At 40.8% G+C, this 14466-nt stretch overlaps 1 protein-coding gene across 1 annotated transcript in view; it reads left to right on the forward strand.

Moving 5' to 3' along the window:
* DNAH8 (dynein axonemal heavy chain 8) overlaps positions 1-14466 on the forward strand; it is a 297717-nt gene that overhangs the window by 49330 nt on the left and 233921 nt on the right. The window contains exons 13-17 of the mRNA XM_084967979.1: positions 4253-4450; positions 7033-7109; positions 9118-9217; positions 9817-9936; positions 11248-11383. Coding sequence (XP_084824105.1) covers positions 4253-4450; positions 7033-7109; positions 9118-9217; positions 9817-9936; positions 11248-11383 — 631 coding nt within the window. The remainder of the gene's footprint in view (positions 1-4252; positions 4451-7032; positions 7110-9117; positions 9218-9816; positions 9937-11247; positions 11384-14466) is intronic.

Here is a 14466-nt window from a genome sequence, read left to right on the forward strand (position 1 = left end):
GCTCCAGTTGCTGTGGAGGGATGGGTTTGATCCTCGGCCTGGTGCAGTGGGTTAAAGAATCCAGCATTTCAATCAGATTTCGGTCCTTGGCCCAGGAACTTCCATATGCCACAGGTGCAGCCATAAAATTAAAAAAAGATAAATTTAGTTATTTGTATTTTATTGTTGAGTTACAAGGGTTCTTTATGTATTTTGGGTGTAAGCACATTATCAGATATGACTTGCAAATATTTTCTCTCTTTCTGTGGGTTATCTTTGCAATTTCTTGACTGTGTTCTTTGAAGCATGATAGTTTTTAATTTTGATGAATTCCAGTTTATCAAGTTTTTCTTTGTGTTGCTTGTGCTTTTGGTGCCTCATCCAGGAAAATGTTGTATGAGGCTGTTTTGTGAACAATAGGGATTTCTGGGGGACAAGTGTCCAATTAGAATGATTTGGCATGGATCAAATTAATAAATAAGCCCCATTGGTCAGGATCTGTTACACAGAGATGCGTAACGTTTCTGAAGCCACTAGAATGTCAACCTGAAGGTGAGTACTGGTTACCCTTAATTTTTTCAGGAGCCAGGGCCCTTGCCAACTTGAGTGCTTGGTAGAGTTTCAGGGCTGGACCTTGAGGCCTGTTTTGGTGGCTGGTCAAATCCTGGACATAATGAACTTTCACCTGTAAAGTAGCAGCCTGAGCATTCCTGATGCTCAAGGGGTTGGGTGGTCATGGCCAGCTGCATTAGCTACTCCCCATGCCCTACCTTTGGAGAAGCCTTTTTTTTTTTTTCCATTTTTTTTATTACTCAAATGAATTTATCACATCTGTAGTTGTATAATGATCATAACAATCTGATTTCACAGGATTTCCATCCCATAGCCCAGGCACATCCCCCCACCCCCATATGTTTTTCAATATCTGTGAGTCAGGATCTGTTCTGCAAAGAAGTTCAGTCTGTCCTTTTTTCAGATTCCACATGTCAGTGAAAGCATTGGATGTTGGTGTCTCATTGTATGGCTGACTTCACTTAGCATGATAGTTTCTAGGTCCATCCATGTTGCAAAAAATGCTGGTATTTTGTTCTTTTTAATGGCTGAGTAATATTCCATTGTGTATATGTACCACATCTTCTGGATCCACTCCTCTGTTGATGGACATTTAGGTTGTTTCCATGTCTTGGCTATTGCAAAGAGTGCTGCAATGAACATCGGAGTACATGTGTCTTTGCGAGTCACGGTTTTCTCTGGATCGATGCCCAGGAGTGGGATTGCTGGATCAAATGGTAGTTCTATGTTTAGTTTTCTGAGGAATCTCCATACTGTTTTCCACAGTGGTTGCACTAATTTACAATCCCACCAACAGTATACTAGTGTTCCTTTTTCTCCACAGCCTCTCCAGCACTTATTGTTTGTAGACTTTTGGATGATGGCCATTCTGGCTGGTGTAAGGCGGTACCTCAGAGTGGTTTTGATTTGCATCTCTCTAATAATGAGTGACATTGAACATCTTTTCATGTGTTTCTTGGCTATCTGTATGTCTTCTTTGGAGAATTGTCTGTTTAGATCTTCTGCCCATTTTTTGATAGGCTTGTTTGTTTTTTTGGTATGGAGCTGCAGAAGTTGTTTATAAATTTTAGAGATTAATCCCTTGTCAGTCGATTCACTTGCAAAGATTTTCTCCCATTCTGTGGGTTGTCTTTTTGTGTTTTAGGGTTTCCTTTGCTGTGCAGAAACTTTGAAGTTTGATTAGATCCCATTTGTTTATTTTACTTTTTATTGTCAATACTCTGATAGGTGGATCTGAGAAGATGTTGCTGTCATTTATGTCAGAGAGTGTTTGGCCTATGTTTTCCTCTAGGAGTTTGATAGTGTCTGGTCTTATATCTAGGTCTTTAATCCATTTGGAGTTTATTTTTGTGTATGGTGTTAGGGAGTGTTCTAATTTCATTCTTTTCCATGTGGCTGTCCAGTTTTCCCAGCACCACTTATTGAACAAGCTGTCCTTTCTCCATTGTATATTCTTGCCTCCTTTGTCATAGATGAGTTGGCTGTAGGTGCGTGGGTTTAATTCTGGGCTTTCTATCCTGTTTCACTGAGCTATATTTCTGTCTTTGTGCCAGTACCATGCAGTTTTGACGACTGTTGCTTTGTAGTATAGTCTGAAGTCCGGGAGCCTGATTCCTCCAGCTCCATTTTTCTTTTTCAGGATGTCTTTGGCTATTCTGGGTCTTTTGTGCTTCCAAACAAACTTTAAAATATTTTGTTCAAGTTCTGTGAAAAATGTCCTTGGTAATTTGATAGGGATTGCATTGACTCTATAGATTGCCTTAGGTAGTATAGTCAACCTGTAGTCTTAATAATACAACTTTACAGCACAGGGCTCTGCAGTCAGAGCTAATGCAGTGCCCCCTAGAGGCCTTGCTTGAAGTGCATCCTGGTTACCAGTTTATTCCAGCTCCCCTGTGATAAGAATCCTCTGGCTGACTGCCATCTCTCCCAGGTGTAATTGGTGGATATTGATACCCATATTCTCAAAGATGGGGCATAAAAGTTACCCTGAAATGTGGTCAGAATTTTTTTATCATGCTGTAGACAGTTACTGAGCTGCCTGTATGGGCTTCCCCTGATGAGTGGGGCACAACAGGGACCACTGTTGGGCCACCCCTGTGAGCGCTTAACTAGGTGTAGAGGAGAGACAGAAGGGAAAGCTGAGATTCAGATGTCAGGGTGACCAAGTGCTACAGTCAAAGGACAGACAGAACTGAGTTTGGGGTTGGAGAGCTAAGACCTCAGAGTTGGGCGGAAATATGGAGATCTTTTGTTTTTTCCCCCGCTTTTTAGGGAATCTGTATGCACTTGTGGCATATGAAGTTCCCAGGCTGGGGGCTGAATCAGAACTGCAGCTGCTGGCCTACATCATAGCCACAGCAATGCCAGATCCGAGTCTCATCTACGACCTACACCACAGCTCATGGCAATGCTGGATTTTTAACCCACTGAGCGAGGTCAGGGATCGAACCCGCATCCTCATGAATACTTTCCAAGATGTGGAGATCTCTAAGGAAAGTTCTAGTGTGTGAACTTAGGGTACTTGAAAAGCACCTTTTTTGGTACATGGAGACTTGATGGCTCATTGAGTGTTAGTCTGCCCTAAAGAACCAGAATTAGGTGTGTATCATATCCTTTGATTCTTCTTCCTCTTCCTGCCTTGTAAATCTTGGTGAGTATTGGGGTGACCAAGAGCTCTGTCTTTAGTTTTCTTTTCTTCTCACCCTGAACATTTGTGGGAGAGAAGAGAAGGGGTGGGAAGCTTTGAGCGTTGTTCTCCAGGGCAGGAATCAAAATGACAAATCACTGATGAAGGAACTGAGTAGCTTGTGGACGTGGAAGGTTTTTTTTTTCCCCTTTGGTGAAGTGGGTGGTGTTGGTACATTGAGATGGAGCCAGTGGTTTCTGAAATAAATTTCATTGTGAGGATTTCTTAGGGTTCTTCATGGGCCGGAAGTGATTGCGGTCATCTTTCAGGGTCGTGGGGGTCTTTCCTTTACCTGAATGTGGATTTCTGCTGGTGTTACAAATCAGAACTCTAGTGAGGGCGGGTCAAGGAGAGTGGTAAAGCTTTTGAATCCAGGGATCCAGGAAATGATTTTCAGAAGATTTTCAAGAAAAGGGTGAAGCTGTTTAGACATCTGCAAGGACTTTTACTTACCTTCCACCCCCCACCTCTTGAAAGACAGTGCGATCAGATTCTGAGAAAGGTTGTAAACTCTCTGCTTATGACAGAACATCTTAAATCATAGTAGTAGTAGTGATGATGAGACAGAGATTCGTCTATTGTTCTATCTCCTCTGGTTGGTTTTAGTTAAATGATTCTGGGGCCTGTTTATTTGTTTGTTTATTCGTTTGTTTCAAATCAATGGTGCGGGAGTTCTCGTCATGGCTCAGTGGTTAACGAATCCAACTAAAAACCATGAGGTTGTGGGTTCGATCCCTGGCCTTGCTCAGTGGGTTAAGGATCCGCCATTGCTGTAAGCTGTGGTGTAGGTTGCAGATGCGGCTCGGATCCCACATTGCTGTAGCTGTGGCGTAGGCCAGTGGCTATAGCTTCGATTAGACCCCTAGCCTGGGAACCTCCATATGCCGTGGGTGTGGCCCTAGAAAAGGCAAAAAGACAAAAAAAAAAAAAAAATCAATGGTGCGCTAATAACTTATTCTAGGGAAAGGTGCTAATTTCTAATTTTTAAAATAAACACTTTTTCTTTTTAAGATTACAGAAATGATAACTATTGTGCAAACATATTCAGCCTTGAGCAATTCTACCATAGAGGGAATAGACATTATGGCAATAAAATTCAAAAATATATATCAAGGGGTTAAGAAAAAGCAGTATGATATTCTGGATCCAAGAAGGACAGAATTTGATACAGATTTCTTAGATTTCATGACAAAAATCAATGGTTTGGAGGTAAGTAATTATACATACTTACTTTTACCTTCTTAAAGCTGAAATGTAATCAATAGTAACAAAATTCACATATTTGCTATTTATTACAAATTACTGTTGCAAATTGATCAACAAATTTGCTGGCATGAATAATTTTCTACCTAGTCTACAAAATATTTTTCATCTTTTTTTTTTAGTGAAAAATGAGCATATTCAATAAAAGACATCAGCGACTAACCAGCAGCCCAAAGGGATTGTAGCTAGGATTTATTTTTAATTTACACTTAGAATTGTATTCGATTTTTGCCATGCCAAGGAGCCAATGTCACTTTTCCAGTCTAAGAGAGAATCTGTATGCCTTATTGTTTAAGCGTGGGCAGCTTTGAGACCATGTGAGGCCGATAGGTCTCTTTTCCCTTGGCTGCACTTCACCGCCACATTCTCTGGACTACTCAGGGCTCGGCTCTGAAGGGGCCTTCATCCTGTTTGTCATAGCTGAAGGGTGAGACTGTAACATATTTCTCTCTCACCTTTTGGGCTTATTTTGAAAACTACTGTCAACCCATGTTTAGCCCCAGGGAAGGGTCTCCGCTTTGTTGTTGAGTGTCCTGGCGACACAGAGAGGGACAAGAATATATTTTGTCCATCTCCTAAGTCTTAAATTCCTGTCAAGAGGGTGAGGAAAATGATATATTTTTCTTATGTACTTATTTAAAAGACTCTTTAAAAACCACCTTACATGTAATCTAGGCAATATAAATCAAAAAGTTCCTAAAATTCTAACGAGAACACTTTTTCTGTTTGTCACAGATTTCCTTTCAGTTTTTGAAAGTTAGGCTCTCTGTATTAAGATATATTTTAGTTATTACTTCCAGTGTTTGGCCTTGGGAGTTATATTTTTATCTTTATGGCAATGGGAATTTGTGTTTTTTAAAAAAGTTATTACTAGGAGTTCCCTCTGTGGCACAGTAGGTTAAGGACCTGACATTGCCGCAGCTGTGGCATAGGTCAGAGCTGTGGCTCAGATTCAGTCCCTGGCCTGGGAACTTATATATGCTACAGGTGCAGCCAAAAAAGAAAAAACAAAACCAAAAAAAAAAAAAAAAACCAACCCCAAACTTATCACTTAATCTGTTTTTATGATTTCTCTCTCTCTCTCTCTCTCTCTCTCTCTCTCTCTCTCTCTCTCTCTCTCTTTCTTTCTTTCTTCTTCTTTTGTCTTTTTAGGGCCTTACCTGAGGCATGTGGAAGTTCCAAGGCTAGGGGTCGAATCAGAACTATAGCCACTGGCCTACGCCACAGCCACAGCAACACCAGATCTGAGCCATGTCTATGACCTACACCACAGCTCACAGCAGTGCTGGATCCTCAACCCATGGAGTGAGGCCAGGGCTCATGGATACTAGTCAGATTCGTTTCCGCTGACCCACGATGGGAACTCCCTTTGATTTCCTAATAAAGATTATATGTTTTGAAGCCTTTACTTTGGTCTTAGATACAAATTTAGTTTTCAGTAAAGTTAGAGGCCACATTAGCTTTTTAGTATTTAAAAAGAGGGATCAGTGTCTCAACTTTTTCCTTTTCCAATGTTTGATTAATGGGCATGGCATATATTTGTAGACAGTACCAATAAAGCCTATGAGTAATTTGCAAAGGGCTTCAATTGGGCACCAGGAGTTTGGAGTTCACTGCTAGGGATGGTGGGATCTCGGAAGAATATTTTCTGCTTCTTATTCCTCCTTAGCATGACAGAGAGATTTCTGAGAACAGCAGTATAGGAAAATGATACCTGTTGACCTTGGGTGTCTATAGTGTCATTTCATTGCTCTAAGCATGCGACATGCTTAGAAATTCTAAGTCTCCCAAAGAAATATGCTCGGTAAGGGACCTTCGCCCCTTTCATAAATTCTCTCAGTCAATGTCCAATAAATAATGAGTGTCAAATGCAAACAACGTATGTAACTTAAAAAGTAAAATGAAGTAGGTAAAATTAAATTTAATGATGTATTTTATTCAACCCAACATATTCAAATTTTTTTTTTTTTTTTTTTTTTGTCTTTTTGCTATTTCTTTGGGCTGCTTCTGCGGCATATGGAGGTTCCCAGGCTAGGGGTCTAATCGGAGCTGTAGCTGCCGGCCTACGCCAGAGCCACAGCAACGCGGGATCCGAGCCGCGTTTGCGACCTACACCACAGCTCACGGCAATGCCGGATCCCTAACCCACTGAGCAAGGGCAGGGATCGAACCCGCAACCTCAAGGTTCCTAGTCGGATTCGTTAACCACTGCGCCACGACGGGAACTCCTCAAAATATTATTTTAACATGTCATTAATATAAAGACCATTGCGATATTTTATATTCTTTCTTTGTACTAAGTCTTTGAAATCTAGTGTGTCCTTTATGTTTATAGCCCATCTCACTTCCAAGTAGTGACACTTCCGGTGCTCAGGAGAAGCATGCGGCCATTGGCCACCATACTGGACAGTACAGTTCTAGATGGTTAGTTGGGAAATGTGTTAAAGGCTATTCTGATTCTTTGTTGTTAAACAAAACTAATCTCCTTAATTCAAGAAAGTCATTTAAACATTAATATTGTATTTTAGGTACAAATACAGGCATTTATGAATAGTACTTTTGGAAAAATCTTGTCTTCTCAGCAGGCACTTCAGCTGCTCCAAAGGTATTTATAATGCATTAAGTGGTAGAGATTCTAGGTGGGATAACTTTACATCTGAAAATAACAATTTCAAAAAAAATTGGAAATCTCTCCTATATAAAATTGAAAACTTACAAACATTGATCTTTCAATGACGATTAAATGGACTGGTGAAAATCTGAAATATAGTCTTTTATCTTTTATTGCTTTTTTTTTTTGGTCTTTTCATCTTTTTAGGGCCACTCCTGAGGCATATGGAGGTTCCCAGGCTAGGGGTCCAGTCAGAGCTACAGCTGCCAGCCTATATCACAGCCACAGCAACGCCAGATCCAAGCCATGTCTTTGACCTACACCACAGCTCACGGCAACACTGGATCCTTAACCCACAAAGTGAGGCCAGGGATCGACCCTGCGTCCTCATGGATGCTAGTTGGGTTTGTTAACCACTGAGCCATGATGGGAACTCCCTTCATTGCATTTTTTGTGGCAATTTTTCAACAAGAAAATGAAGTGATTTCACATTTTTCTGCCCAGCCATGCAATACGTTGTAGTTAATTTCATAAGAGTTCTTGGAAAGGAGGACTTCCCACTGTGGTGTAGCAGATTAAGGATCCATTGTTGTCCCTGCAGCAGCTTGGGTCTCTGCAGCAGCCTGAGTCGCTGCTGAGGTTCAGGTTCGATTCTGGCATGGTGCAATGATTTAAAGATCTGGTGTTGCTGCAGCTGTGGTGTGTGTCCTAGCTGTGGCTTGGATTTGATCCCTGGCCAGGGAACTTCCATATGCCACAGATGCAACCAAAAAAAAAAAATTATTCAAAAGGGAACAAGTAATGCATAATTCTGCACACTGAAAAGATTTCTAAAAGTAAAATTACCTAGGAGCAGTATATCCCCAACCTGTCTATTCCCCCCCCCCGCCCCCGTACCCCCCAAGCACTCCTGCAGCTTCCTTTCCTCCTAGTCCTGGCAGCAGTGCTCCCCTAAAGGGCAGGAAAGCCTGGATTAGAGTCTGGCCCAGCCCATCCTTCCCCCAGCTCAGGGAGGGTTCACAACTCGCGTCAGGGACCCTCTTGGAACTCTCCCCTGAGAATGGATCCGGGTTTGTGTCTGACTTTGCCGTAATTCCAGTCTCTCTAATGATGACTCACGCTGTGAAACCTTACATGAGGTCAAAACAGACATGAAGTGATTACAAGTGACAGTATTGTATAGGCAGATGGCGGTACGATTTTCTTGGCAATTTCTCTTTCTGTCTCTCTTTTTACTTTCAGTATGTTGGTGTCAGCTCATTTTAGAATGTTACGGTTCTAGCACATCCTGTGTATTGCTTAGTCTCTAAGTGGAGGCGACATTTGGCTGACAAAATCACTAGTATCGTTATGGCTCTTTAGAGTGACATGAGCAGTAGTATCGGACAGTCAGTGAGCTCCCCTTCCGTCTTTGCTAAAACAACTCCCCACTCATCTTTTTAACCTCAATTCTGATGTCGCTTTCTCAGTGAGGTCTTTCTTGACACCCCAGACTTGGCCGGGTCCCCCTATTACATGCATTTCTCCCAACCTTATAATTTAAAGTTATTTATGTCACTCTTGACTAATCTCTACTTTTTCCAGATGATAATTGTTGGCTCCAAGGGGGCTAGAGCCATACAGTCTTGTTCATCACTGTATCCTAGGCCAGCATGTGAAGCCTGGTTTAAATATTTGTCAAATGAGTGAACGGATTTTTAGGACTGTAGCTGTTCTTTTCTTTTTCTTTTTATGGCTGCACCCTTGGCATATGGACGTTCCTGGGCTAGGGGTCCAATTGGAACTGCAGCTCCAGGCTTACATCACAGTCATGGCAACAGCAGATCTGAGCTTGCAGCAATGCCAGATCCTTAACCCACTGAGCAAGGCCAGGAGTCGAACCCACACCCTCATGGACACTATGTCAGGTTCTTAACCCACTGAGCCACAATGGGAACTCCTGCAGCAATTCTTAAGTATGTTTCTCATTTACTTTTAAATTGTTACCTTCAATTGCTTTTAGGTTCCAGAAACTGAACATTCCTTGTCTTCAGTTAGAAATAAACCATACAGTTGAGCGTATTCTTCAGTACTATGTGGCTGAACTTGAAGCTACTAAGAAAGTGAGTATCCTGTTTATAAACAGAATGGTACTTTAGTACAAAAAAAAGAATATTCTGGACGTATTTGCCATCGTTATCTTGTGCCAAGCTTTTTGCTGAGTATTTGTGATGCGCCTCTCTCTATGGGGAAGGTGCTGGCAGTGTGTCCCTGAACAGCCAGATGTGCACCCCTTTGCACCTGACAACTGTCTTTTTATGAGCACAATCATGTGGGTATGGGAGAGCCCATCTAAGTTAGTACTTTTGCGTGTCAAAACATACCTGTCATAATATTCTCATAAACTCCAGAGAATATTATGACAGGTATAATGTAGCTGTGCGCTCCTACTTTTGAGTGTATCCTTAAAATTAGGGCAAGAAAAAAATATGCACATGACAGGATATAGGATTAAGAGAGAATTAAGTGTCACACAGTGTAAACATCATCGTCCTTGAGCCTCAGGTTGATATCTCTGAGGGCGTTGACGTATTTATCGACTACCTCTGTGTGTAAAACATGTGGATAACGGGAAAACATCAATACAGATATAGCTGGATATATTTTTTGCCTTTTCCTCTGTATTGGATTTCAAACATTAATGCCAGACCTTTAATTACAGCTTTATCATTCTCAAAAGGATGACCCCCCTCTTGCCCGCAACATGCCTCCTACAGCAGGAAAAATCCTTTGGGTGAGGCAGCTCTATCGCCGGATAAGCGAGCCCATCAACTATTTCTTTGTAAGTCAGCATTAAATGTACAGTATGTGGATTGTGGTGGCTTTTAATGCAAGAAAGCTACTTTATCCTATACATGTGTGTCCATTAAAATAGCTAGAACTAATTCTCCTTACTGGGCAAAGAAAATTTAGTTTACAAATAGGCTTGAGAAAGACTAAGCCAGTTTTCTTGTCTGGTCAACAAGCCCGTTTAATTATAGTTCATCTCTAAGGGGATGAATCTTACAACTTTATGGCTTTTAATAATACAGGACACTTTATAAAGGCTTTTGGAAAATGGTTGTTTTGAAAACAGTGTAGCACAGGCCTAGTGCTATAACTAACTTCTGTGTGTAGACCGACAGGTTATGGGAACACCTTAGTGAAGGGGGATGCCCTTGGAGCGCAGTCCTGCTTCAAGGACTGAGGCCAAGAGTAGAGTATAATCGAGTGCATTCATTCTCTTCATCCTTATGATGATTAGATTTCTGAAAAACACAGGCACCGTCTTAGGCTCTATGGACATCCTGAAATTGCCAGTTTGTCTTTTCTTTGTTTTTTGTTTTTTGGTTTTTTTCTGTTTTGTTTTGCTTTCTTGGTTTTTTAAAGAAAGTATCAAAGCAGGATTGGTTTGCTTAGTATTGTATCTTAGGCCAAAATAGAGAACAAAATCACTGTAAAACAATAGTCTTGCCAATAATTTTATTATTTAGGCATTATTAAATATTAAGTTTCTGTTTCTGTTTGGTTGCTATCATCTATTTGACTGTTCTCAATATTAAAAAAAAAGAAAATTAAAATGCTAGCTTTAGACAAGAAGCTGGGGGACGGCGGGGGGGACTCAGTTGTTTGTTGACTTTACAGTCATGGAGCAGAGATTGCTCTGGTTTTGATATATGGGAAGCGAAACATAAAACTTTCAATTTTTACATAAAGAAATTTGATTTTTGTTCTTTGGTATATACTTGCTTTTTGTGTGTGTGTGTGCTGGAATTTAGGAGTTTGCCCTGATATTCAGAGCTCAAGGAAAGTCAGTCTATTGTATTTTGCGCAGAAAAGTGGGAGGTGAGACTCTGAGTGCCTGGGGCCAGCGGTAGGCCCAGAAACGTTTCTTTTTAAATCCTTTATTTCTTTTCCACTTTCCCCTTTCCACTGATCATGTTTCCCTACTTCCATCTCTAGCTTGTCTGGCCTTCCTCATCTCTGAGGCAACATCTAAATGGGTAACATCGTTATCTGATGTCATTTAAAGTGTAAACAGCTTTCCAGTTTAGATTGGAAAACAATCAGCAGGCTTTGAAAAATAAATCTTTCTTTGTTCCTCGCAAAACAGAAAAACTCAGAAATTTTGTCAAGTGTGGAAGGCAAAGCGGTCATTCGTCAGTATAATAAACTTTCCTATGTTCTGGTGGAGTTCGAGGTGGTCTATCACATGGCCTGGATGAAAGAGATCTCACAGTTACAGCAAGGTGTGTGTAAGACGCTGTAAAGACGCTACCGAGCCGGCGTTAGGTGATTTTGGATGAGTTTGTGGTTCTGGAGAATGTTTATATCTTTCTTTATATAATTTTATGATGATTAAACTTAGATTTGGGGATGATAAGTTATTTATTTCTTTGCAGTTCATAACACCCTGATTTTATAAGCAGAAATCATCATGGCCTTAAAGTCTATGTACCAAGATTATGTCTTTCTCCTGAAAAACAGTTTTTAAAAGTAAATATCAGGACTCGTTATGGATATTTCTCCATAGATTTGGGAAGGTTTTTATTTTTTATTTTATTTTTATTTATTTATTTATGTATTTTTGTCTTTTTGCCATTTTCTTGGGCCACTCCTGTGGCATATGGAGGTTCCCAGGCTAGGGGTCGAATCGGAGCTGTAGCCTCCAGCCTACGCCAGAGCCACAGCAACGCGGGATCCAAGCCGCGTCTGCGACCTACACCACAGCTCACAGCTCATGACAACGCCGGATCCCTAACCCACTGAGCAAGGCCAGGGATCGAACCTGCAACCTCATGGTTCCTAGTCAGATTCGTTAACCACTGAGCCATGATGGGAACTCCTAGATTTGGGAATGTTTTTAGATTCAGTTTTATCATGCTGTGGATTTAAAGCTCAGTCTTAATCAGGGGAGAAAGAATTGCAGCTTGCTTGTCTTCCTTCCTTTCTCCCTTTCTCCTTGCCTTTTCCTTCTTCCTTCTTTCCTCCTTTCCTTCCTCCCTTCCTTCCCCCCCTCCTCTTTTCTCGCCTCCCTCCATGTCTTTCTTTTCCTATGACTGAATTTAACTTCAATTTTGATTACCAGTAAATTAAGAGAATTAGGTACCATGTCTGAGTACCTCTGAAGGGTGCCAGAGTGTTGGGCAGATTTACGTGTGAGATGGTGGTGGATGGTTTTAAACCATCAGTCATCCACGCTGGCATCATCATGATGTTGTTATTTTGTGGACTCAACCATTGGTCCTTACAGGTTCCTGCTTTGTCCCTTATTAACCTTAATCTTTTATCCATAACTTTGGTGGAACCCTGACTGTGTCCCTTGGTAGAAAGGTTTCTCCCTCCCACACCAGGATCTCCACTTCAGCAGAGCATGGAGCTGCAGGCAGAGGAAATACAAATTCAGAGGTTAGGTCACTGGGAATGATGGTGAGGAGGGCTACTCCTAGTTCTGCCTCTTGGATCCAGACCCATGTATTTCAGCTACTGGGGACACAGGACTATATACAGGCCACTGATTCACTGCATGTGTGTCTCCTGGAGGACAGGGCTTCAACCCTGCAGGGTATCTTCCCGACTGGCCCCTTAGTTAAGCCTTTAATACACCACTTCCATCAGGCCAGCTGTTTTTGTGTAACACGTATGGTAGGACACTGTGGACCCTAATGAGAGCATGGTCTCGAAGGAGCATTCAGAGAAGGTTAAAATTCACATTGTGGGAAAGGGCAAAAAGAACTTTTAGCAATTGAAATATGGAGCATGTACTGCTTTGCTTCTACCATACTATGTACTTTTTAATTTTTTTTTTTTTGTCCTGCTGGTTTTTCCTCTTATCTGCACATGTTCCATAACAAATTCAACTGTCACCTGACCCTTCCTGTTCTTCCTGGCAGATAATAATGTCTTCCTCCTCCAGAGTCCTCCACACACTTTATCATGACTTTTGTTGCTTTGTATATCTGTCTTATCTCCCCTATATATTCCAGGAATATTCTCTATGCCTGTTTCATCTTCATGTCCTTTAAGTAACAGCCATTATCTGCTTACCATGCACCAAGATTTGTCTGAGCACTTTACATATTCGAATTGGTTTAATCCTCATGGCAACCCTATGAAAAACTATTACCATCCTCATTTTACAAACAAGGAAACTGAGATACTGAGAAGTTAAGTAAATTACCCAGAGTCACAGAGCTAGGAAGTGGCAGAGTCAGGATCCAGACCTGCCATTCTTGTGAATACAGACTAACGGAAATGAATTGCTCTGGAAGGTGTCTTACTGTTATATTGATGTGACTATATTTAATTATATAGGAACTTGGAATAATATTTGAGGGTCTACTGTTGTCCTCTTTGGGTTGCTCTATCAAGTTTCTCTGATAATGCTTCCCATAGAACAAAAATTTCACTCAGTCCCAGAGCAGACTTCCTGGCTGTCATTATTCTTAGTGGTCTTGCTGACTATTTTGTCCATTCAAGAAAGCTCAATACTGCCTTAAGGAAGACAAATTTCATTAAATGAATGTTCTAAGGTTATTTTAGAATTCATTTGGGAGGATGAAGTATTTCTAGACAGATTTTAAAAAGATTCCAAATAATTGGGTAAAGATTTTAGTTGAAATCCTCATGAAACCAACATTGTTAAGAATCATATCAAGGAGTTGCCTGGTGGTACATCGGGTTAAGTATCTGGCACTTTTATTGCAGTGGCTGAGGTTGCTGCTGTGATGAGGGTTTGATCCCTGGCCTGGAAACTTCCACATGCTGCAGATATGGCCCCAAAAAAATCATATCAAGGCTAATTTTATCTGTTGATTAAAAGTCAACCAACTTCAAAGGGATATACAAACTATTTTGTTTTACTAGAAATTTTAATGTAGCCATATTCTATGAAGTAGTGCGAGGCTTGGAAGATATTTATGAATTCTCATGTTAGCAGTGTTTTGTTAATATAAGATGCAACTCAAGCTGGCACATACTTGTCTATAAGTGTGTTATTGTTATGCCTCTAGAAGAAATTCATGTCAGGGTAACAAATGATCTAAGGCTATTCAGCATGAAACATTTGGGATTATGCATTTCAATTCTTAAAAACATAACTGAAAGTGCCTATTCATATGAAAAATGTTCATGTAGTAACTCAAATGTAGGGTAGAAAAAAATCTTCCTCTACATCCTAGGAGTTCACAACTCAATAGTGTTTAATAACTATTTCTTACTGATACTGAGCCTGGTTATCAGAAATATAGGATGGAGATTTAATTCAGATAAACCTCCTTAAAGAAGCCCAGTTTGGGGTTTAGGTGTGGAAATGGGTTTGAAATTATGAGGT

This window comes from Sus scrofa, chromosome 7 (assembly GCF_054392235.1).
Source record: "Sus scrofa isolate SSC_HxYL_T2T_F1_AM1 chromosome 7, Sscrofa_HxYL_maternal_Yorkshire_Landrace_v2.0, whole genome shotgun sequence".
Lineage (NCBI taxonomy): Eukaryota > Metazoa > Chordata > Mammalia > Artiodactyla > Suidae > Sus > Sus scrofa.